At 38.4% G+C, this 24,185-nt stretch overlaps 1 protein-coding gene across 5 annotated transcripts in view; it reads right to left on the bottom strand.

The window, feature by feature from the left end:
* Positions 1-24,185, bottom strand: part of Atm (ATM serine/threonine kinase) — a 131,776-nt gene that overhangs the window by 79,340 nt on the left and 28,251 nt on the right. For all 5 annotated transcript variants that reach the window (XR_003848956.1, XR_003848957.1, XM_029561896.1 and 2 more), the window contains exons 16-28: positions 22,502-22,627; positions 21,582-21,671; positions 18,944-19,115; positions 18,117-18,316; positions 15,634-15,716; positions 15,383-15,538; positions 12,338-12,413; positions 12,092-12,222; positions 9,310-9,418; positions 4,176-4,349; positions 3,796-3,965; positions 2,415-2,661; positions 1,348-1,463 (exon numbers count right to left, since the gene is read on the bottom strand). Coding sequence is in view for 3 of the 5 variants with exons in the window: in XM_029561896.1 (XP_029417756.1) it covers positions 1,348-1,463; positions 2,415-2,661; positions 3,796-3,965; positions 4,176-4,349; positions 9,310-9,418; positions 12,092-12,222; positions 12,338-12,413; positions 15,383-15,538; positions 15,634-15,716; positions 18,117-18,316; positions 18,944-19,115; positions 21,582-21,671; positions 22,502-22,627 (1,850 nt within the window). In the remaining 2 variants the exon portion in view is untranslated. The remainder of the gene's footprint in view (positions 1-1,347; positions 1,464-2,414; positions 2,662-3,795; positions 3,966-4,175; positions 4,350-9,309; positions 9,419-12,091; positions 12,223-12,337; positions 12,414-15,382; positions 15,539-15,633; positions 15,717-18,116; positions 18,317-18,943; positions 19,116-21,581; positions 21,672-22,501; positions 22,628-24,185) is intronic.

Genomic DNA, 24,185 nt, shown 5'->3' with positions numbered 1-24,185 from the left:
AAATAAAAAAAAAAAAAAAAAGCTAATGGCATCTCCACAGTTGAGTCTTCACTTCAGGTCTGATTCAAAATGCTATACTAGCACCATAAAAGCAATAGTAACTTAACCCAGGCAATCTATTAGATCAGTAAAATTACTCAGAATAAAATTTATTCAAGTCTAAATACTTATACATTACTACTATTTTGTATGTTTAGCATGTACCCTACAATCAAGCCAGAAAAATGCCTTTAACATTCATATACAAGCAAGTGGATTTCACATCCAAATTAAACTAGACAGCTAACAAGCATGATAAAGAAAAGGTGATAGAATACATATAGGTGAATGCACTGGTGTCATGCAATTCTATGAAGGTCAGAAGAGGGCGTCAGAGTCCCCAGAACTGGAGTTAAGGATGGTTCTTAGCTGCCATGTGGGTACTTGGAATCAAACCCCAGTCTTCAGCAAAAGCAGACAGTGCTCTTAACCACTGCGTTATCTCTCCAGGCCCCAAACACCATTTTTTAAGAATACATGTCTTTGACCTGTTTCAAACCTCTACTTCCCAAGGCTCAGAGACCATTACAGAAGGCAAGGCTTTGGAAAGATTGCAAAAGCCAGAGGGGGTTGATGACCACAAGGAAACAGTCTTCCAGACAGCTGGTCAGCTAGTCATATGAACTCTCAACAATAGTGACAGTATGCTCAAGTCTATGCAACCTTGAACCGTGCAAGCTTGAACCAGACCAAATTCCCGTCTAGACATGGGGAAGAAGGTAAGAAATCCCAACCCAACCTAAGGTACTCTGGGCAATTGCTGGTTGCTGGGAGGGGGAAAGACAGTGTCTTATAGAGATGGAACTCTTCGTGAGCCCAGTACACGAACCCACACTGAAGGACACTTGGGGACAAAAATCAGACACTATAGGTCATATAAATATATGAGAATTCATTAATATAGGCAGGGGGCAGTAGAGGGAGGTAAGGAAAGGGGAGGGGATCTAAATACCATCAAATTATATTGTATGAAAATTGCAAGAATTTAATTAAAAAATAAAATTTAAAAAGAAGAGTAGATGTAAACAAATAGACATTTTAAGGTACTGACAAATAAACATGCTGAGTTTGCAAACTTGTAGTTCTCCCTGGGGCTGCAGAGATGGCTCAGTGGTTAAGTGCTCTGGCTGTTCTTACAGGGGGCATGGCAGTTAACAACTGTCCATGACTCTGGTTCCAGGGGATCTGATGTCCACTTCTGACCTCCTCAGGCATTGTACAACACAGGTGCACTTTCATACATGCAGGCATAACATTCATACACATAAAATAAGAATAAATAAAAAATTATTTTTTTAATGGGCATACCCTGAAAAGTCACAGAGCTCAGTGCTCTCACTGGTACCAGAATTAGCTGTTTCATGTAATGTCATCAGTAACGCCACCACAATCTCTGGTAAATTACTAATGAATAAGTGGTCAATCTGCAAGACACAAAATTAAAATATACCAACATTTTCCTATTTGTGACTTTCACAAAAACACAAAGGGCATGTATCATTTTCTTACTTCCCAAGTTTTTCAGTGACTATAAAATAGATAACCAAGTCCAAGTTCTGCAATATTTATCTCTACTTTTTTTTCTATGTAACCAATCAACCCACAGACTGAAAAGAGTTATCAGGATATCATAGTAAACAAAGCCCCTTTAGTTCAACTCTTCAGTTTACATTTTAAAAATTTACGTGTACGAGTGTTTTGCCTGCATGTAATGCTAAGTACACCCATATCATGCAATGACCACGGGAGCTAGAAGAGAGCTAGAACTGGAGTTAACTACGCATGTAGGTAATGAGAACAATACCTAGATCCTCTGCAAGCAGAATGAATCATCTCTCCAGCTCCACAACTCCAATTTTAAAGAATCACTGTAATTGGCTAAGACTTTAGATGTAGTATGCAATCCCTCAAACTGCTAATTCTCTAGCTAAGTTCCCTACTAATCACTATTTTCAATTCACATGATATTGTTTATTCATTTAGTAACTCTCTAAAACTTTACTGTTAACATCCTCAGTGATTGGCAATCACTTCCTTTTTGTACCGTGCACATCTCTCCAGACTTGAACTTGCATTGAATCCCAAATTCTGATGTGAGCTACCACCCTTCATCAATAGTAGACAAGACTCCTCAAAGTAGCAGCCTTTTCATCAATCTGCTCCTGCCATAAGCAGCCTCATAAAAGGCATAAATTCTATAAGCTGGCCATCAAGTCCAGCTTTTGTGTGGATACTGAGGAGCTAAACTGAAGTCTTCAGGCTTATGCAGCAAGCACCTTATCTGAGCCAACTCCCCAAGTCCTGTACTCTTAAATTTTACTGCTTATATGGGTTATCAGTAAGAGGATAAAGGTAGGTCAAAGCTGATGCCATACCTGCTTTCCAAGTAAGTTTTCATCTTTAAGGATGTCATAGACCTTGGCGGCAGTCTCTCTTTTTTGTGTTATGCTACTGTCTCCTGTACTCTCATAGGCGAAATAAGGAAGAATGTTTACAAGAATCTTTGGAAAGCAGTCTATCAGAAGAGTTCTCCATTCCTTTTGAATCTGATTAGCAATGGACTTCACCTCATTAAAATGACTTCTGATCACCAAATGTGGAATCAAAACTTTGTAACAAGACCTAAAAATACAGGTTATATATTTTTTCAAATTAAAAGCTCACATTAAAATAAATGGAGACCCTGTCTCAAAAAGACCAAAAATAAATAAATAAATAAATAAATAAATAAATGCTTTAATACAGTCATCATTAACATTAAATCCTCTTACTCTAATCTTACAAATCGATAAACTTAATTATAAATAATCACACTAAAAAAGTTTTTGTTTCCCATTGTTTTCCTTTCATAAAGTCTCACTCTGTAACTCAGGCTAGCCTACACACTATGTAGGCCACACTGATCTCTAACTTACAGTAATAATTCTACCTCTATCTCTGAAACCGCAGGAATTACAAGCGTGTACCACACCCAGTTAAGGAACTTATTTCTTTCAATTAATTGAACTAATATTATAGGATGAAAAGCAAAAGTCATTTACCAATTAAAAAGCACTTTTTTAAAATTTATACCAAAAATGAGTGATAAAGTCTATCAAATATACTACATGAAAATCTCTCTCTCTTTTTTTTTGGATACAGGGCTTTACGTAATACAGCTGGCCACCAATTCCCTATTGTAACTGAGAATGAATGCTGGGATTACAGGTATGTGCCACTATGTCTGGTTTATGATGTGCTGGGGATCAAATCCAGGGCTTCATGCATGTTAGGCAAACAGTATACCAACTGAGCTACATTCCCAAGACCTATAAAATGAATTATTTGGGACTAAACTTCTAAATTTAAAATGAATTATTTTGGGCTAAACTTCTAAATTCATAGAAATAATGACTAAATAATCTGTCAGGCAACAGGAAAAAAAGGCAGAAATAATCAGTCACTAGTTATTTTACTCCCTCCACCCCAAGGGAAGATATTCATATGCAATGGAACTCTCTCACTACACCGATCATAAACAAAGATGCAGAAGGTATTACAATGGCTTGCTCAAAGATACACAGCTAGTTAGTAATACTGATACCACCAAATCCTAAGAACTAGTCCACTCTTTGATATGTTCTCAAACAAGCTGCTTTATTTCTTATTCTAGGCAAGAATTCTAAACATGGCTAAGGGTGTGAGAGGCAGTGGTGGTAGTGGGGGCTGCCAAACATTAAATGGAATATATTTTGCACACTCCATGTATAAACCTACCTATAGAAATCCTCAACACTTGTGTAGTTCAGTAAGATAAAAGGAAAAGAGGATAAACTGCATTCAGTGTCTTGAAGGTTTAGCCACTCTGAAACCAGGTAGTCTAAATGGGAAGCCATGAAATCTTCCACACGTCTGTATCCAAATGCTTCAGAAAGTTTCTCTAAAACCTGAACAAAGAAGATTCAATTGATACTCTAAGAAAATATAAAGCATCATTATTAAATCCTTTTTAAATGTTTAAAAGTTATTCACCAGGCTGGGGACATAGCTCAATAGAATGTTTGCAAGGTATGGGTAAGACCCTGGGTTCTATGTCTAGCACCATAAAAAACAAACAAAATGTTACCTAAGTGTATAATAAAAAGTATTCATCTTACCTTTTTCACAAGGTGAGGTTCTAATCCATTCTCCTTCACAGATTTGCACAAGGCAAACAACGCCTGCTTTTCACAGACAGGGCTGCAGTGTAGGACCACAGCTATCACCATCAGCAAAACAGACTTTCTATTATAAATCTCATCCGGAAGGTCAAGGTTCTGAGCACTGTGCAACTTCAAAAGATTTATAAAAGTAATGACATAAATATTTCAGTTATAAATTAGTCACGCTAAAATCAAAGTATTCCAGGCCGGGCATGGTGGTGCACACCTTTAATCCCAGTACTCAGGAGGCAGAGGCAGGCAGATCTCTGAGTTCAAGGCCAGCCTGGTCTACATAGTGAGTTCTAGGACAGCTGGAGCTACAGGGAGACCCTGTCTCAAAAAGACCAAAAATACAAAACAAACAAACAAACAAACAAAAAACCAAAGTATTCCATAACATCGAAGCAGACTGTGAAAAGTTGAGTCAAGTTTTGAGAGGAAAAGCCAGGTGTGATGGCGCATACCTTTAATCCCAGCACTCAGGAGGCAGAGGCAGGAGTATCTGTGAGTTCTGGGCCAGCCTAGTCCACACAGCAAGTTCTAGGCCAGCTAGGGCTACAGAGAGACCCTGTGTCAATCAAACAGGGAAAAAAAAAAAAAAAGATTTGAGGGGGAAAAATGTTTTCTATAGTAAGAAATGCTTTTCATATTTAATAGAAACAGTTACCAAAGGAAAAACATTTCATTGAGGTATAGAGTTCATTAAAGAAAAAAGAGGAAACAGGAAAGTCGAGTGATAGTGAGAAGTATAACAAGGTTCTTCTGCTACAAAACTCCTAAGATGACTTTTATCACTAATATCTTTATAACTCTTTAAACTTTTTTTTTTCTGGTCTTGGTCTGAGACAGGGTCTCCTTGTACCCCTACCTGGCCTGGAACAGGCTGGCCTTGAACTCACAGAAATCCACCTGTCTCTGCCTCCTAAGTGCTGGAACTAAAGGTATGCCCCACCACGTCCAGCTCCTTTTCAACTTTTAAATAATGTCATCTGCATTATCAAAAGAAACTTGCATGAAAACAGAATGCTTTTTCAGTCTAATGGTCAATTACTATAAAATCCCAACAGCAGGCTATCTGCATTTTTTTTCTTTGAAATTTTAAGGTCAGTTTATTAAGTTCAATGATGAAAGCTATCAGAAGAATATTCTCCTGAAAAATAATGGTTTTTTTCTTAGAAAACAAGAAAGGAAAATCCAAAACCTCTCAGCATAGCCACAGATGCTGTGGCAGTCAAGCATCTCTGCAGATAGGGACAGTCCGTTAATCTGAGGGGTCACTCCCCGAGTCAGCAGGATTGTAATCTGGATGTCCTCATCATCCCCCAGCTCCAAGTCATCCATTTCCTGGAACAAGGACTCATTCACCTCCACATTATTTCCAGCGTCCTCCAAGAACTGGATATCAGATGTGTCAAGATTATGACCTGTTTCAAACAGCTGCTTCCCACTTTATTTTTCTCCGCTCTTCTTTCATCATTTCTTTTCGATTTCTAGAAATTCTGCATCAAACTTGGCCTTCCAATTTAGGAAATTCTCAACTGTAACAGGAGTGCCATGGAACAATTTCTTTTCTGCTTCTTAGGCTTTTCTTTTTGTTTCTTTTCTTCCTCTTTTTTTTTTTTTTTTCAGGGTCTCCCTGTAGCCCCAGCTGACCTGGAACTCACTTTGTAGACCAGGGTGGCCTGGAACTCACAGAGATCTGCCTGCCTCTGCCTCTCGAATGCTGAGATTACAGGGGCCCACCACCACGCCCCACCTCTCCTAGTTTTTGTCTGATCTATTTCAATTTTTCTGCACAGCTGTGACTAAAGATCATCACCATGCCAAGGTTCTCCTCGGTCTGCAAAGCCAGTAATTTTAAAATGTCTGAGACATCATTATCTTCTAGATTTTCTTGGGAGACTATTTCATAAAGTGGAGCTTCATCTGGGTATTTTTTACTATATGTAAACTTGACGGTAGTCTGGACAGTTTCATCATTTTCTCCAGCTTCAGATGTCACAGTAATGGTGAAGCTGGGTGGATTTTCTGGTAATACTGTGAAGGAGTCGGGGTAGATGGACTCCAGAGCCTCCAGCTCGTTGCGCTGCTCCTTTCTGTGGTCTGTCGTCGTGGCCCACGCTGCTGCCCATGTATCACCACGACACCCAGGCTGCACGCTGCAGTGGACACCGCGGCGCAGAGTCCGGGTGGGAAGGCTTGGGGCCCGGGCTAGGCCCAGCCTACCCCATCTGCATTTTTTTATGTATATGCATGGTTTGCATAATTATATATATGGGCACCAGGTGCATGCAATGCCCGCAGAGATCAGAAGAGGTCATCATAATCCCTGGAACTGGAGTTATGAACTGCTGCCAGTGCCATGTAAGTGCTGGGAACTGAACCTGGGTCCTCTGCCAGAGAAGCAGTGATCATAACTGCTGAGCCATCTCTCCAGACCATATCTGCATTTTTGGACTATTCATATTTGAAATAAGTTTTTCCTAACTTAGAAACTCTGTTACTCATTGATCACTCTTGGTATAAGACCAAGAAAGAATCTAATTTCTCTATTAAAGTAATTATATGCATGTTAAAAAAACAGGTGTGAGTAGGCACTCATTTATCCTTTAGGAGATACAGACTTATATAGTCTCTACTCATGGTCAAACATCTACTTTTAGGATTAGTAGTATAGCTCACTGGTGGAGTATTTGCTCAGCATACAAAAAGGGACTGGATTCAATGCCCAGCATTGAAAATAACAAATATATATATATATACTCTTTTTAAAAAAGTATAGAAGACCCAAGTTGTTTTACTAATCTTATTTATGATGATAAGCTTCTGTTAGTGAAGTATAAAACAAACTGTTTTGGTAACTGCACCACAATGATTATAGTGTGATTTTCAGTTTGGGTTTGTTTGTTTGTTTTGTCTTTTTGAGACAGGATCTCCCTGTAGCTTCAGTTGGCCTAGAACTCGCTAAGCAGACTAGGCTGGCTTCAGACTTTACAAAGATCTGCCTGCCTCTGCCTCCCAAGTGCTGGGGGATTAAAGGCATGCACCACCACCATGCCAGGCTTGTGATTTTCAGTTGTAAAATGTCTTAGTCTTTTTCTAAATGAACTACTGTCCATATTTAATATAGTTTTTCAAATATTAGGCTCATTTAAAATGTATAATATATATTGTGGTAGTTAGTGTTTATTGTCAACTTGACAGAATCTGGAATTACCTAGAATCTGGAATTACTCAAGACATACCTATGAGGGATTATCTTGATTGTTAGCCTTTGGTCAGTCTATGAGCAGTTATCATCATTACCTTAACTAAAAAGGGAAGACCCATCCTAAAAGTGGGAAGGTGCGGGCAACACCATTTCCTGGGCATGTGCCCTGGAGTACATAAAAAAGATAAAGCTAGATGGACATGGTGTTGCATCCCTTTTATTCCAGCACTTGAGGCAGGTGGATCTCTGAGTTCAAGGTCAGCCTGGACTACATAGTGAGTACAAGGCCAGTCACAGCTACACAGTGAGACTTTGCCTAAAACAACAGCAACAACAACAACAACAAAACAAAACAAAACAAAACAAAACAAAACAAAAAACCCTGACAAAATGGAGAAAGCTGGCTGAGCAAAAGAACTCATGTCTCTCTGCTTCTTGGCTGAGGGTGCAATGTCTGCAGCCACCTCAAACACCTGCCAATAGAACTTTCCTCCATGATGGGCTGTAGCTTGAACTGTGAGTCAAAATCAACACTTTGTCACTGAAACTGCTTCTGTCTGGGGTATTTTATCACAGTCACAAGAAGAGAAACTAATACAAATAACTGCTGAGTTTCATATTATGTAAACTTAATCCCTCCATTCACATCCCTGCATCACACTGCATTTCAGTTTCCTGCTATCACAGGTTTGATAGTCATCTAACTACCATAAATCCTTTGCGGAAACAAATCAGGGTAAAAATAAGTATTCGAACACCGAAACAATTTTCACAATTTAAACAAAATATATTCTACAGAAATATGAAAATCACAAGTGTGACTAAAACGAAGAAAATTTTGTTCTGGTGTCAGAATTTTTCCTCAGTATGTCAATAACTAATCACTTGTTTTCTCAATTAGTTCTTAACCAGATCGTATACAAAAGCATTTTTTTAAAGGCAAGGACTTGCTGTGTAGGCTAGGCTAGTACTCATCACACAATCCAGACTGGCCTCAAACTTGACTCAGGTCTTTTGATTCAGCCTCCTGAGTAATGAGATTACAAGCATGTACAAGCATGTACCACCACAAATGTTTCTTGGTATGTTTTGGGTTTTAAGCACTTCTTAATTTTTTTTAAAAAAACCCATTTAGGGGCTAGGGAAATGATTTAGCAGTTAGGAACACTTGCTACTCTCCAGACGACCCAAGTTCAGCTCTCAGCATCCAGGCTGGGGGGCTCACAACCACCTGTAACTCCAGAACCAAGGTATCCTATACCATCTTCTGGCCTCCAAAGGCATAGACACTTAGGTGCCATTTATGTGTATACACACACACACACACACACACACACACACACACACACATAATAAAAATAAGTATTTCAAAAAGAGCCTTTTAAACCATAATTAAAGTTGGGTTTTCATTACAAAAACACCACAGATAAAACTGAAGCAAAAAAAATTCTATAATTTGATGCAATCTGACATATAAACTTAAATATTTTTTAAATTATTATTTTACGTGTATGAGTATTTTGTCTACATGTGTATAGGTGCACCCGTGTCATGCAATGCTCCTGGAGGTCAGAAGAGGGTGTTAGAACCCTGGAACTGGTGTCACAGACAGCTGGTAGCCACCATGTGGGTGCTGGGATTTGAACTCGGGTCCTCTGTAAGAGCAGCCAGTGCTCTTATCCACTGAATCATCTCTCTAGCCCCTGACCATATAAATTTTATTCAAATTCTATTTACTCTACATAGCTGACTAAGACTAGCTTTATACTGCAAACTACATGATGCAAATTGTCTTACACCAAACCTGCAAAAGAAATATGTAACACGTCATCAAATGCACACTATATACATGTTAATTCTAATTACCACTTCTCTTACCCCTTCCCGAGCCTTCATGTATGCATTTTCAAAAGCTGTTTGCTGGAGCGTCAAAGGAAGTGCTTTCAAACACCTGAAGGAATCTCCTTGCTTCATCTCCTGGAATAATCTTTGTTCATTTATTTATTTATTTTTTTAAAAAAAAGAACAAAATGAAACAATTTATTTCAAACCCTGCTTTTTAAAGTATATTTCAGAACAAAAGTAAAACATTCTATGAGGCAAACATACTAGTCCTTTCTCTGAAAGACTAATGAAATTTGAGTCCCTTTTTGCAGTTACATCCACTAAATATTAAGGCTTTTAATATTTAATCCATTTTTCCTCTGAGAAAAGAGAATTTCAGCCAGGTGCCACACTCTTAATCCCAGCAATTCAGAGGCATAGGTGTTCAGATCTTTGTGAGATCCAAGTCAGCCTGGTCTACACAGAATTCCAGGTCAGCCAACGCTACATAATGAGACCCTGTCTCAAAAAAAACAAAAATATTTAAAAATTTAAAAAAAAGAAAGAGAATTTCAAAAAATCTTTAAACTATTGGTCATATTTGAATTTTTAAAACTGCCAAAAAGATAGATTATCCTAAAACAACAACTAAGATACCACAAACCCCTGTCAATCTATTACTTATTTTTTAATATTTTACTTTTTATTTTTTATGTGTATAAGTGCACCAGTGTTGTGCAGTGCCCATGGAGGTAAGAAGAGGGCATCAAATCCCCTGGAACTGGAATTACAGATGGTTGTTAGCTGTCATGTGGGTGCTGGGAATCAAACCCAAGTCCTCAGCAAGAGCAATTAGTGCTCTTAGCCACTGAGCCATCTCTCCAGCCACCCAATCCAATATTTAACCACTATGAAAATGAGTAACTTAATGCCTTGATGTTCAATTTAAATATCATTTTATGTGGAGAATGATGCCTTTTAGATAATATCTATATACTTAAAGCAACTTAAACTTTGTCCTTGATACTTCTTAGAAATAAAAATTTCATAATTTATGCTATTTTTTGGGGAGGGGGGGTGTCTTTTTGAGACAGGGTCTCCCTGTAGCCCCAGCTGGCCTGGAGCTCACTATGTAGACAAGGCCGGCCTCAAACAAACAGAGCTCCACCTGCCTCTGCCTCTAGAGTTCTGGAATTAAAGGCATGTGCCACCACCCCTGGTTTAATTTCTGTTATTTTTGATTCCTCTAGTTTGTCTAGCCTTTCTTAAAGTAGCCCAACATTAAGTATATAACAAATGGGGACTGGAAAGATGGCTTAGCAGTTTAGAGCACTGCTTATTCTTCCAGAGGACCCAGGCTCCTTTCCCAGCACCTACATGGTGGCTAAGAGCCATTTATAACTCCAGTTCCAGGGGATCCAACACCCTCTTCTCGCCTCCATGGGCACTGAAGGATATGGGTGCACCTACCTACAAACAGACAAAACATTCATACACATAAAATAAAAATAAAGAAATCAAGTAAATATACCTAACAAGTGAAAGACCAGAAACCAACAAATTCTATTTACACATCTATCTTGAATTTCTATATTTTTGAAACTTACAATTTATTCCATGCCTCAACTTACATTATGACACTCAAGTAATGATCTCTATAACCTCAGAACTTTAACCTCAGCATATATATTCTATCCTTTACCTGTGAAATTCAGTAAGAATCTGGACTACTAAACACAAATCACTAGAGATCCTTACAATGCACTATAGTCTTACTAAAAAACTCAAAATGTAGACATAAAATATGGTTCATGGAAATTATATACTGGTTTTAACATTACATAGGTGACTGCTGGGAAAATTTATTTATGGTAAACTACAACTAGACACTTAGGTCTAAATAGTACTCAAACGATTTTCAGCTTTTATTTATCTTTTTTTTTTTGTCTTTTTGAGATAGTCTCCCTGTAGCCCCAGCTGTCCTGGAACTCACTACGTAGACCAGGCTGGCCTCGATCTCAGAAATCCACCTGTCTCTGCCTCCCAAGTGCTGGGATTAAAAGTGTGCAAAAGTGTGCGCTACCACGCCCAGCTGATTTTTTTTTGGGGGGGGGTTCTTTTTATTTTATGTGTATGAGGTTATGCCTGCATGTATAAATGCACCCATGTCATGAAGTGCCTGCAGAGGCCAGAAGAGGGTGTCAGATCCCCTGGAACTTGAGTTACAGACAATTGTTAGCCATCAGATGAGTTCTGGGTGGGTATCAAACCCGGGTCCTTTGCAAGAGCAGCCAGTGCTTTTAACCACTAAGCCGCCTCTCCAGGCCCCAGCTTTGATATTAAGTAGTATGCAATTTCTTTTCCAAATACATCAATTTTTTAAAATATATTAATTTTATTAATTGTCAATGAACTCGTACCACAGGCCAAATATTGTTTTATGTGCTAAAGACAAGTAATGAATGTATGAGTGCTATATAAAAAGAAAAAACTACCCATTTATTAACTCACATAAAGACCTGGTAATATTCAAACATTCTATACTTCATGAAGTGGCAGCAGAGAAACCTCATTCGAATCAATGGCTTATTAGCTATACACCACTAAGCACGGTACTTCTCTAAGCCAGAGTTTTAATTTATAAGTTGCAGAAAATAATACTACCTAAGTGGTAAAATTTTGTGTATTAAGAGAAACCTTAAGTCCTAGGCATACTATATATGTACAGCAAGTGTAAGCTGCTGTTGATACAACAGACAGTGAGCTGTGAGTGCGCTAGACACTGCACTTGATGGAGCATTACAAACGCTTCATGGAAATCTAACTGCTTGCTTACCTATTGATTGACCCTGCAGCCAACATTCGAACTTGGTGATGATCATCGGCAAGGAATTGTGGAAATACTTCATTTATAGGATAGTCTTCTCCCATTACGTTAAGAATAGCCCACTTTGAATATGGATCAGCCTACAGTAAAATAACAATTGAGGTCAAATACAACAAAATCACTTGTTAGCACACAGAAACAAAGGCAGCGTCAACATGTCAACGGAGACCTTTCTAAACACAAAGAGTAACTTACCTCAAGCAGTGTTTGAAGACATTTTACTAAGGCCATTCTTACAGAGAATGCACATTTCTGCTCCTTTGTCAGATGCCTAAAATCAAGCAAGATTTTCAGTGTAATAATTATTCCAACAAAAGCACAAGAAAAAACAAAGTATTAAAGTTATAGGTTGCTCACAAATTGTTTTTAATTAATTTTCATTACTTGGCATATGCCAAGAAATTTTACCTTACACAAACTTCAGGCTAAATGAAATGGAATTTATTTTAATCTACATGTGTTTTGTGCAATTATGCCTCTACTTCAAGCTCTTATGTTTCACCTACCCACGCTAAGGCAAGCTAAAGAGCAACAGAAGGTAAGTTTTGGCTGTTATATCACAGATTTAAAATCCACATTATATACTGACTTAGACATCTTTATTGATCAGATAGCATGAGGATTCTAAATATATGTGCTCTTTTATAGGTACTAAAATGTTATTGTTAGGCCCGTGAAATGGCTCAGTGGGTAAAGGTACCTGTCACTAGGCCTGACATCCTGAGGTCTATTCTCAGTACCTCCATGTTGGAAGGAGAAAACTGACTTCCACTAGTTGTTCTTTGACTTCTTACACAAATATGTGCACACACATAAAATAAATATATAAAGAATTTTTTTTAAGACATGTTTATGATCATATGAATGAAATACTTAATGAGAAGACCAACTGGCTCCCTTGGAGATAGGAAAAATTCAACTGGTTTAGGTTTGTTCCACTTTTTAAATTCATTAGCCATGGCAATCTATTATGATTCAAAACTTGCACGGAGGCTGGAGAGATGGCTCAGTGGTTAAGAGCACATGGTAGCTAACAACTGAATGTAATTCCAGTTCCAGGGGATAGGACACCCTCTTCTGGCCTCTGCGGGCACTGCACACACAAGGTGCACTTACATGAAAGCAGGCAAAACACTCATAGACATTAAAAAAGAAAAAAACTAAAAAAAATTTGCAGGTACAAGTGATGACTTGCTCCAAGCTGCACAAGGACAGAGACAGGGCTACCTAAGAAGTCCTTTGATGACAGGACCTTATCAGAGAAAACGTAGATGCAGCTGTCTAAATGCACACATGGGGACTGAAGCAGTGAGCAGGATCAATCCATTGCTTTTGACTGCCACTGCTTAGTTACCAGCTTCCAACAGCAGAAAGAGCAGTTCAACACTGAAACTCTTCCTGTTGAGGAAAGAATAGCGGCTCCTGCTAACACTACAAGGTTGGAGGAAAAGACAGATAATGACCCCTCTTCAACAGCTGATTTTCCTAACAGTGATCTGGAAGAAGCTTCTCTGGAGAATTTAAAGAATTTAGGTGAATCTGCAACTTTAAGAAGCCTACGGATCAATCCATAACTGAGGCAGCTGATGGGGACAACACAGCAAAGCTGAGCAAAGTCTACGTGCAGGAGTCTTTGTGGAGATTGCTGGTTAAGAATTCTGGAGTCAGCGGGGTGTGGTGGCACACTCCTTTAGTCCCAGTTCTTGGGAGGCAGAGGCAGGCAAATCTCTGTGAGTTCTATGAGTTTGAAGCCAGCCTGGTCTACACAATGAGGTCCGGGCCAGCTGGGACTACAGGGAGACCCTGTCTCAAAAAGACCAAAATTAAAAAAAAAAAGGAAGAAGAATCCTGGAGTCATTCCATCCCAGAATGAGGGTTCTTAAAACGGATTGGTGTTCAAGCACATGCTTGACTCTAGGACCCATCCACTGCTGCTCCCAGGAGGCGAGGAAGTATGTAGCCTAAGCAGAGAGGTGGTAGGCTTCCCAGAGACAGGCAGGTCTTGATCATATAGTTCATGCCTTAGGCACATTGTGGAAACTCAAGGCACAGACTTTATGAAGAGGAAATTTACTATTCACATGGTGGTTTTAAAATACTTTGTTTGGATAGGCCGGGCGTGGTGGCACACGCCTTTAATCTCAGCACTTGGGAGGCAGAGGCTTGTGAGTTCAAGGCTAGCCTGGTCCACATCGTGAATTCCAGGACAGCTGGGGCTACAGGGAAACCAAAAAAAAAAAAAACTTTATTGGGGGGTGGAGGCAGGAGAGATGGCCCAGTGGTTAAGAGCACTGGCTGTTCTTGTAGAGGACCAGGGTTCAAACCTCAGCACCCACATGGTGGCTAACAATTGTCCACAACTCCAGTTCCAGGGGCTCTCACACCCTCTTCTGACCTCTGCGGGCATTACACAACATGGGTGCACTTACATACATGCAGGCAATTCACTCAAACATAAGATTTTTAAAAAATAAATAAAATATTTAAAATATTTTATTTTGGGTATAGTTCAGATAAATATCAAGTTAAATTTTGAATTAAAATCTGAGTATTACTAAATAAATTCAATTCTACTACACATTGCATTGTTCACTGTCCTTGACTCCTAATCTTATTGTTTGAAATTGCATTAAATAAATCAATTTATTAAATATTTAAAAATATTTCAGGGACATATTCTAACATTTTATGAAGCCTGATTTGGGGGGGAAAAAAAATCCTACAATGTAGCTGTTCAAGCAATTAAGGAAAGACAGAGCTGGGAGATGACTCAATGGATATGCCACTGAAACATGAAGACCAAAGTCAGGATTCCAATATCCATGTAAAGCCAGATGTAGCAGCCTCCATCTGTAATCCCATCACATCTACAGGGAGAATCCCTGAAGTCTGTATCCAGTTAGCCTGGTATATATAGCAGTCAAATAGAGACTTAATCTCAAACAAGGTAGCAAGTGAAGACTGACACCCAAGGATGTCCTCTGACTACCACAGAAATACCATGGCACACAGGTGCCCATACTCACACACACATCCACTACAAACACATACACACAGGGAGCAAAGACAAATTACATTCTGCTATTGTTAAGATGTATAGAATAACACAGGAGGATCAGAAAAAAAAGTTACTCTCACACACACACACACACACATACACACACACACACACACACACACAAAGTTTACATTTGCATCCAGAGGCAGAAAAAGAACTTGAAAAAGAAGACATATGCCTACCAAAATGCTCCAACCACTGTCAGGAACTGTCCTTGAGCATCCCTTGTGTTCTCAAGGTCCAGACTACCTTGTCCTAGGTTTGTCACAACATGAAGGACATGGTTTAAAATGGATTTACAAACATCTTGATCACGACGATGCAAAGAACACACATGGCTATGAGGAAAAGTTTAATGATATAAGCTTGGCAGAACACATTAGTTAAGTTTACAAATTTAAAGTGAGCATAACATACGGCTTTCATTGCTTACGATAGTGGTTTCAGAAGTTCAATAACATCTTCCATTGGCAAAGGATACTCATCTCCAGGGAGATCCTTTAGAAGCACTAAGTACTAAGATGGTTTAAAAAAAAAAAGGCAGCATTATCAAGAGATCATTTAAAAAGCGTATATATGCATAAATTCATAAATGCACAGAGCTACAAATTTCTATAACAAGGCATATAACAAAAAGTATATTTAAAATCAAATACCGGATTCAAATCTCAGCATAACAGCTTTATGTGGATAAAAATATTGGCCTTGGGGTGAGCACAGTGCTGTATGCCTTTAATCCCAGCACTTCAGGGCAGAGGTAGGTGGATTGTCTGTAAATCAGATGATAGCCTAGTCTACATAGTATTTTTTGTAATAGCAAATAATTTCAAATAACTAAAGTATACCATTTTATGTAATCAGAAAGATTTCTGCAAACCATGAAGGACTACATAGGTAGATCCAGTCTCAAGAGAAAATGAAAAAAACCTTGGTCTTATAACATCTACCTTTGTACTCCCATTTGTAAAATGGGAATGTATAATTATCTGATTAGATAACTGAGAAGAAAATAAACATAACCTGCTAGTCTCTATTGTTTAATAAATGACCATTACTGTCATTCCTGGGATTAAGATGAAGAATTTTGCCTAGCACAGTGGCATACACCTTTAATCCCAACACTCAGAGAAGGCTGAGGCAGGCAGATCTCTGAGAGTGAGGCCAGCCTGGTCTATGTAGCAAGTTCCAAGCCAGCTGGGACTGCAGGGAGACTCTGTCTCAAAAACAAAGCCAGGCATGGTAATATAGGCCTTTGATCCCAGCCCTCAGGAGGCAGCGGAAGGGGGATCTCAAAGTTCAAGGCCAGCCTGGTCTCCATAGTAAGCCAGGCCAGCTGGGGCTATAGGGAGACCTTGTCTCAAAAAGACCAAAAACACCAAAACAAAAAAAACAAAAACAAAAACAAAAGAAAGAAATTAATGAATTTTGGAAAGGAGAGATAACCATGGAAGGGGAAGTCAAATACCCATCTGCTTATAGGACAAATTTATAACTCTGTATGGTACCGAAGATACAAAAAGCAGTGTTATAACTAGATTTTTCTTTTTCTCTTTTTGAGAGAGGGTCTCCCTGTAGTCCCAGCTAGCCTGGACTGGCTATGTATGGAGACCAGGCTGGTTTCAATCTCACAGAGATCTGCCTGTCTCTGCCTCCTTGTGCTGAGACTAAAGGCATATACAACTAGTAATTTTTATGGTAGTTATAACCAAGCATTTAGTTTTTCAGAGGTGCTAAATAATTTTGTAATTACACCAAAAGATCCTAAGAGGTTTGCCCTTTAATTTGTATGTGAAAAGTATTCCTTATTCCTCATATACTAACAAAGAAAAAATTGAAATCTTCAATATTTAACATGTAAGTCATAGGTAATGTTACCAAGTGTTTGATGTGACTTTAAACATCAAAGCTTCAAGAAAAGTATAAAACCCCTCCCATTGATCAAAGGTAAAGAAACAAAACAAAGAGCCCCAATAAGACAATGCCAGGTTAGAGAATGTCTGTGCACGGTCAAGGCGTTCCTAACCAGGAATTCCACCAGGGACTTAAATTACATGTGTCATAGTTTGAAACTTACCAGACATTTCTGCCAGTTTACTAGAACTGAGATTATAACCTTGGGCCTACCTAGAAGATACTGAGTAGGAGCTCTTCCTAACTCTTCACTGGGGATGGATTAAGGACACGTTCTACATGATAAATAGCTTAGCTCCATTTAAGGTTATTGAGTAAATAAATTTATTTACTTGTGGGAATGTAAGGTTTTTGGTTTTTTTGTTTTTTTCTGCAAATAGACACAGGAGAACAAATTTAGATATGGGGGGGCATACAGTGATGGAGAGTGATAGATTAGAATTAAAGATATATATTAGTAGTATCAGGATAAAGGCAAGACTGAGACTTGAGTCTTACCATGTTACAGATTATTTTTACAGTCAAGATCTAGGTTTCATTGGCTGTTGGTTATACTTATAATCTCAGTACTTAGAAGGCTGACAGGAAAATTGCTTAGCACAGGCCAGCCTGAGCTACATAGTGAGAACCTGTCTCAAATACGAAGTGTTTCTAAAGATAGTCTATAATAATTATACTAAGAGAACCAAGTCTACTCAAAATGCACCTCAGTTACACAACTTTAGAATCTATTTCATTTCACAGCACATTACAAGACAAACTGAAATCTAGGTATAGTAACATGTACCTCTCACCATTATCAGGACTGCCAGAACCCAAGAGTTTTAGCCAGCCTGGGCAGCATACCTAGACATATACATACACACAGTATACTGTCTCAGATTAATTTTTCAAGAAATTAATTTTAAGTCTTCGAAGTTACTGTATGATTCATACATATCCAGCTACTATATTTGGTTGGCAACACCTGACAGAATAAAAAAGTCTTCACTCCACTTTACTCACCATGTGTAGGTGGAGGGGTTTAGTAAGATCGAGTGTGCTAGAATCAAGAAGAATTAACAATTTTCTTCGAATATCAGCTGATCTAAAAGACATAGCATTGGTATGGGATGCAGTTACACACATGCACAGGAACCTGAGCATGTCTAAAAGCAGTAGATCTGACTTTGAAAGATAGTCTTCAGTTAAAGGATTCACAGCACCTAAAAATAAAAGGTTCTTATTAACACTATGAAAGGGGTCTTTTTTTTTTTTTAAAGACAGGGTTTCACTATGTAGACAAGGCTGGCCTCAAACTCAGAGATCCCCCTGCCTCTACCTCCTAAAGGCACACACCCAGCCCACCTTCATGCTTTCCACTGTCGAAACTATCCATCATGCAGTTTTATTTTAAACTCTTCCATGGAGAATAAATGAATAAATTCAATTTTAAAATAAGAATAACTTAAAATGTATAGTAAGAGGGATGATGACATGGCTCAGCAAGTAAGAGCATTTACTACACAAGCCTGACAACCTTACTTTAACCTCCAGAACCTATAGTAAGAGGAGTTATTCCGCCCAAACTGTCTTCTGACCTCCACATGTATGCCTCCACACATCACACCTGTATGCCTGCACTTACATCACACACACACACACACACACACACACACACACACACACACACACAATAATGACTATTTTTAAATGTACAGTAAGAGAGCAATCCAAGTAGACTATATATAAGGGGAAAAATTAGCATAAAAATCTTTCCAATGAAGCCATTTACAATGCCAAACTAATACAAAAGTGGTGGAAGAAACCCCAACTAGTAAATATGTGTTTACCAATAGCATTCTGGTTCTCTCCAGAATCACTGGCATCACTCACAGTGCTAGCAGGACAATCACTAAACATGCTCATAGATGTTGAACCCTGCGCCTCCATTAGATTTTCCTCTGTATCATCTTCTATTGAGTGCACGTCTACATAATCAAATGGCTTTTTCGTACAGGATGCCTTCAGAGAGGAGAAACAAAGATACCCTTTTCAACTTGGTATTTTTCAGAAGCATCTAATCTAACATTTTGTGGGAAAGTGAATATATAAACTAGAATGTGTCTAAATAACAGAATATAAAACTTTAAAAAGTAATTTATTATATTAACGTCTATTGAGTGCACGTCTACATAATCAAATGGCTTTTTCGTACAGGATGCCTTCAGAGAGGAGAAACAAAGATACCCTTTTCAACTTGGTATTTTTCAGAAGCATCTAATCTAACATTTTGTGGGAAAGTGAATATATAAACTAGAATGTGTCTAAATAACAGAATATAAAACTTTAAAAAGTAATTTATTATATTAACGAGTCTTAGTCATTCCATACTGTATTCAAACATGAGTACCATTCTGTACCCCACAAACATACACAACTATAATTTGCCAAAATATAATTTTTTTAGAAGTCTTTTAATAATAAAACTTGATGAAAGTACAAAAAAGTATCAACTGCTAGGACTATTTTGGAGGACAATGACAACACGTATCAAAATTAAAGTTGGGTATAGTGGCATGTGCCTGTTGTCCCACCTACTTAAAAGCCTGAGGGAGGAGAATCATTTGAGCCCAGAGTTCAAGGCCAGTCAAGGCAACACACTACAACCTTATCTCAAAAAACAAAAACAAAAAAGCCCTAAAATTCAAATTCCTTTTGAACATAAGTCCTTCACTAGAATTTCTCCTGAATCTTTCATGTACACAAAGAAAGACAACAAAGAAGTTCAAGAGTCTCTACAGCAGAACACTGCGAGAGAAAATAAATGATTTACACACTGATTAAAGTTAGGCTCCGGAGGGCTGGAGAGCTGGCACAGCTGTTAACGTTGGGCTCTTGGGCTGGAGAGATGCTCAGAGAGGTTAAGAGCACTGGCTGTTCTTGCAAAGGACCTGGGTTTGATTCCCAGCCCCCACATGGCAGCTAACAACTGTAACTCCAGTTTCTGGGGATCCTATGCCCTCTTCTGATCTCTCTGTAGGCATTGCATGGCACAGGTACACTTACACTCATGTAGGCAATACACTTGTACATATAAAGTAAAAATTAATAAATAAAAAATTTATTTTAAAAAAGCCAGGCTCATGTCTCTAATCCCAGCACTTGGGAGGCTTCAAGGCCAGCCTGGTCTATATAGTAAGTTATAGGCCAGCCAGTGCTACATAGTGAGACCTGCCTCACTAAAAGCAAGAGCAGGTGGACTTTAAAAACAAAAGTATTCTTTCCAGATAGGGCTAAAAAGAAACAATATATATATATATATATGTGTGTGTGTGTGTGTGTGTGTGTGTGTGTACACACATTCATACATACATATATATGTATTCCTATATCGTGTAATACCAATACACTATTCCTATATAGTAAAATACCACACACTGTCAAAGTATAGCCATATACAGCATATAAATAAGTATGGCAACAAGGAAAAATGACTAAAATTTGGCATGAAATACAAATAATGAAGTTACAGAATATTTTAGGGACTGTAGATATTTAAAGGTATTTCCTATATATTCCAAGTAGGGTACCAGAACAACTGTAGCACAGGCATGTTTGCACACAAGATAAAACATAAACACCACAGTAAGTATACGCAATCTAGATGACAAAGTCCTTACGTTTTTTTGTTTTTTAGGAATGATTTTGAGCTGGGCATGGTGGCGCACGCCTTTAATCCCAACACTTGGGAGGTGGAGGCAGAGGCAGGTGGATCTCTGTGAGTTCAAGGCCAGCCTGGTCTACACAGTGAGTTCCAAGACAGCTGGGGCTATAGGGAGACCCTGTCTCAAAAAGAAAAAAAAAAAAAAAAAAGAATGATTTTAAATTTCAGTAAAGGATTGCATAGAAATTAAATGTGAGCTTGAACAACTGATCCAATCCTTTAGTCTATTAGTTAGTGGGAAACTAAAAGCCAGGTACTGATAATAAAAGTCCCAGCACTCATGAGGCAGAGGAAGGCGGATCTCCGTGAATTCAGGGCCAGACTGGTTTACATAGTGACTTCCAGGCCAGTTTGGGCTACAGGGAGACCCTGTCTCAAAAAGAGCAAAGGTTAGGTGCTGATATTGAGGGGAAGTCAAACATATATCCATCTTAATCAAATTTATTTAATTCCTACATTTACAAAAATATAAGATGTTATATACTGTCAGATGCACCTCTATTTACAAGATATTTCAGCAACAACAACAAAAAAAAATGCATTTTCAGAACTGGCAAAATGACTCAGTGAGTAGAAGTTCCTGCCTGTGGACATGAGCTCAGACCTCAATGCCAAAAGGTAGCAGACAGAATCAACCCCCAGAGCTGTCCTCTGAATCACACACAGGCACATACATGTTCATACACTTTCACACAAACATAAATCAAAAATTTTAAAACTGCATCTTAGAATAATACAGTAGAAAAAGACAAGTGTATACTTACTAAACTTTTACAAATATCTGCAATGTCATTCATAAGCTTTGATGTTAACAATCGTAGGAAAAAGTCAGATGAAATCTTATTTGGACTTTGCTGTAATTTAGACAAAGAACCAAATAATAAAACAAACAGTATTCTTGGTAGTAATATTTTCTCTATCTTGAATGAAATGTAAATAAAAGAGTTCACAGTTGGGAATAAGACATAAGTTGTTTGAGTACACAACCCTCTTTTCTTAGTCATACTAACTACAGCAAATATCTTTCACTGTGCATAAGCATCACTGAAGTACTAGCTACTGATTGAAACACAGTAAGTAGTAATTTTAGCTGAGGCTTTATTCTTCCACTCTCTTCTTCCCACTTCAAAACAACAACAAAAAAACACATAACAAGACTCAAAGTACATGCTAAGAAGGTAAGTTGCCTAGGGAAGTAATATTAACTTTCAAAAATGTTTCAAATTATTAGCAACAGTCTAGTCCAGATCAGCTACCCCCCATAGGGCTTTTCAAAATCAAAACAAAGATTACATACAGTGGCACTCTTCATAAGATGATCTGAGCACAGAAAGTAAGGTTTGTACTGCCCTCTACACACTGAGCTACATCCTTACCTGGTATTATCTTTGTACTACTCACTACCTGTGGTATAGTGATATCCTAATCACAAACTCATTAACAGCTGCTTAAAAATGAACATGCTAGCAATAAAAGATTCATCTATGTAGTTACATGTAAAAATAGTAAGAAAACAAATTATGAAATTAGTTTCATGAGAAGTAAGATTACCTACTTATTCCTCTGGACATTGCCTTTATTGACATCATTCAACACAGTTTTAGATCAGTTTATAAACTTACAAATGAATCAAAAAGTCAATACTAACAAGCAACATACCCCAAGAAGAAGCAGACTATCTTACCTTGGTATGTCTACACAAGCAATTTGAACACAGATGAATCATGTTTCTCAAAGAACCAATTCTAGACTCTTCATTTGTCTTATTTTTAAACAGAGCAATACTTTCTCCTGCATACTGCATTAGAGACTATTCAGAAAAGAAAAAAGTCAAATTTCAGTTATTTAAAAAAATAATGGTCTCATTATGTAGCCCAGACTGGCCTTGAAGTCACAGAAATCTGCCTGCCTCTGCCTCCTGAGTGCTGAGATGAAAGGCTTTAAAGGCTGGGTCAATTCTAGTTAAAACTAACACCTTAATACTGCCTTTTAAAAATTTTTTTAAGAAACAAAATTATCTTTACAAACTGAACATGAACTGGGAGCAGTGGCTGACACATCATCCCAGTACCTGAGGGGTGCTTAGAAAGAAGAATCACCATGATTTTGAGGCCAACCTGGACTATATATAGTGCATTCTAGGCTAGTCTGGACTAAAAAGTAAGACACTGTCTCAAAAACAAAACAAAAAGTTGCACATAGTCATGTAATAAAATTAGAAATTATGAAGAGTCAAAAAGAAAATGACCAATGCAAGTCAAGTGTAGCAATGCATACCTAAAATCCCAACACTTAAAGGATACAGGCAAGAGGATCTCAAGTGCCAGGTCAGGTTAGGCTACAAAATGAGACCCTGTCTCAAAAAACATAATCACCATAAATCTTGTACTCGTTGCAAACTACTCCATAGACATAGTAATACCAAGAGATAAAGTTTTAAGCTTAGGGTTACATGATTCATACATGCCATCAAGAATTCATTACAGGGGGCTGGAGGGATGGCTCAGCAGTTTCAGAATACTGGTTGCTCTTGTAGAGGACCTGGGTTCCCAGCACCCATGTGGGGGCTAACAACCATGAGACCCAATGCTCTCCTCTGACCTACTCCAAGAGGCACACACATGGTGCACAAAACATACATGCAGGCAAAATACTAAAATACCACATTTTCATTAACCAGTCGTCAGTTGAGGGGCACTTAGGTTGCTTCCATCTGTGCATGCTAACACCATTGCTGTAGGTTTATATGAGAAGGGTCCCAGGCGCCTGTAGGACTATTTCCATATGGTCATGCACCTCCCCACTAGCTCTTACAATTGTTCACTCCCCTCTTCCCTGGGTGGGTGGACCTCAATATAGGAGACCTGTCCAAGGACCCACATTTGCCGATTCTTATTCTCTGCAGATGCAAACTTAGGCAGACAAAAGCCCAGCTCAAAACTGTGGAAATGAACAGTAAGCCCGAATCTTAGTCAAAGGATTATTGGCAGCTAATTACTGCTGGGTGAGGAAGAGCAGATCTTCTTGAAGAGAGATACACCAGATAGGCTGACTAAATCTCGGTGGATGAACTTGCCCTGAGGGACATCTTGGGACACCTAACTTTACACAATAGGCCTTAATACAAATAACAGAATGTGTGAACTCCATTAGGGGGGCTATGGGAGGGGCCAAAGGGAAAGGGGTAACAGGATATAAACATGATTTTATGTATGAAATACACAAAAATTCAATTAAAAAATTATTTTAAAAATACTTAAATACAGCCGGGTATGGTGGCACACACCTGTAGTCCCAGCACTTGGGAGGCAGATCTCTGTGAGTTCAAGGCCAGCCTGGTCTACATAGTGAGTTCCAGGACAGCTGGG

The sequence above is a fragment of the Nannospalax galili genome, unplaced genomic scaffold, assembly GCF_000622305.1.
Source record: "Nannospalax galili isolate Female #2095 unplaced genomic scaffold, S.galili_v1.0 scaffold854, whole genome shotgun sequence".
In the NCBI taxonomy this organism is placed as follows: Eukaryota; Metazoa; Chordata; class Mammalia; order Rodentia; family Spalacidae; genus Nannospalax; species Nannospalax galili.
The sequence above is the reverse complement of the archived record's forward strand: the minus strand, read 5'-3'. Positions and strand labels throughout refer to the sequence as shown.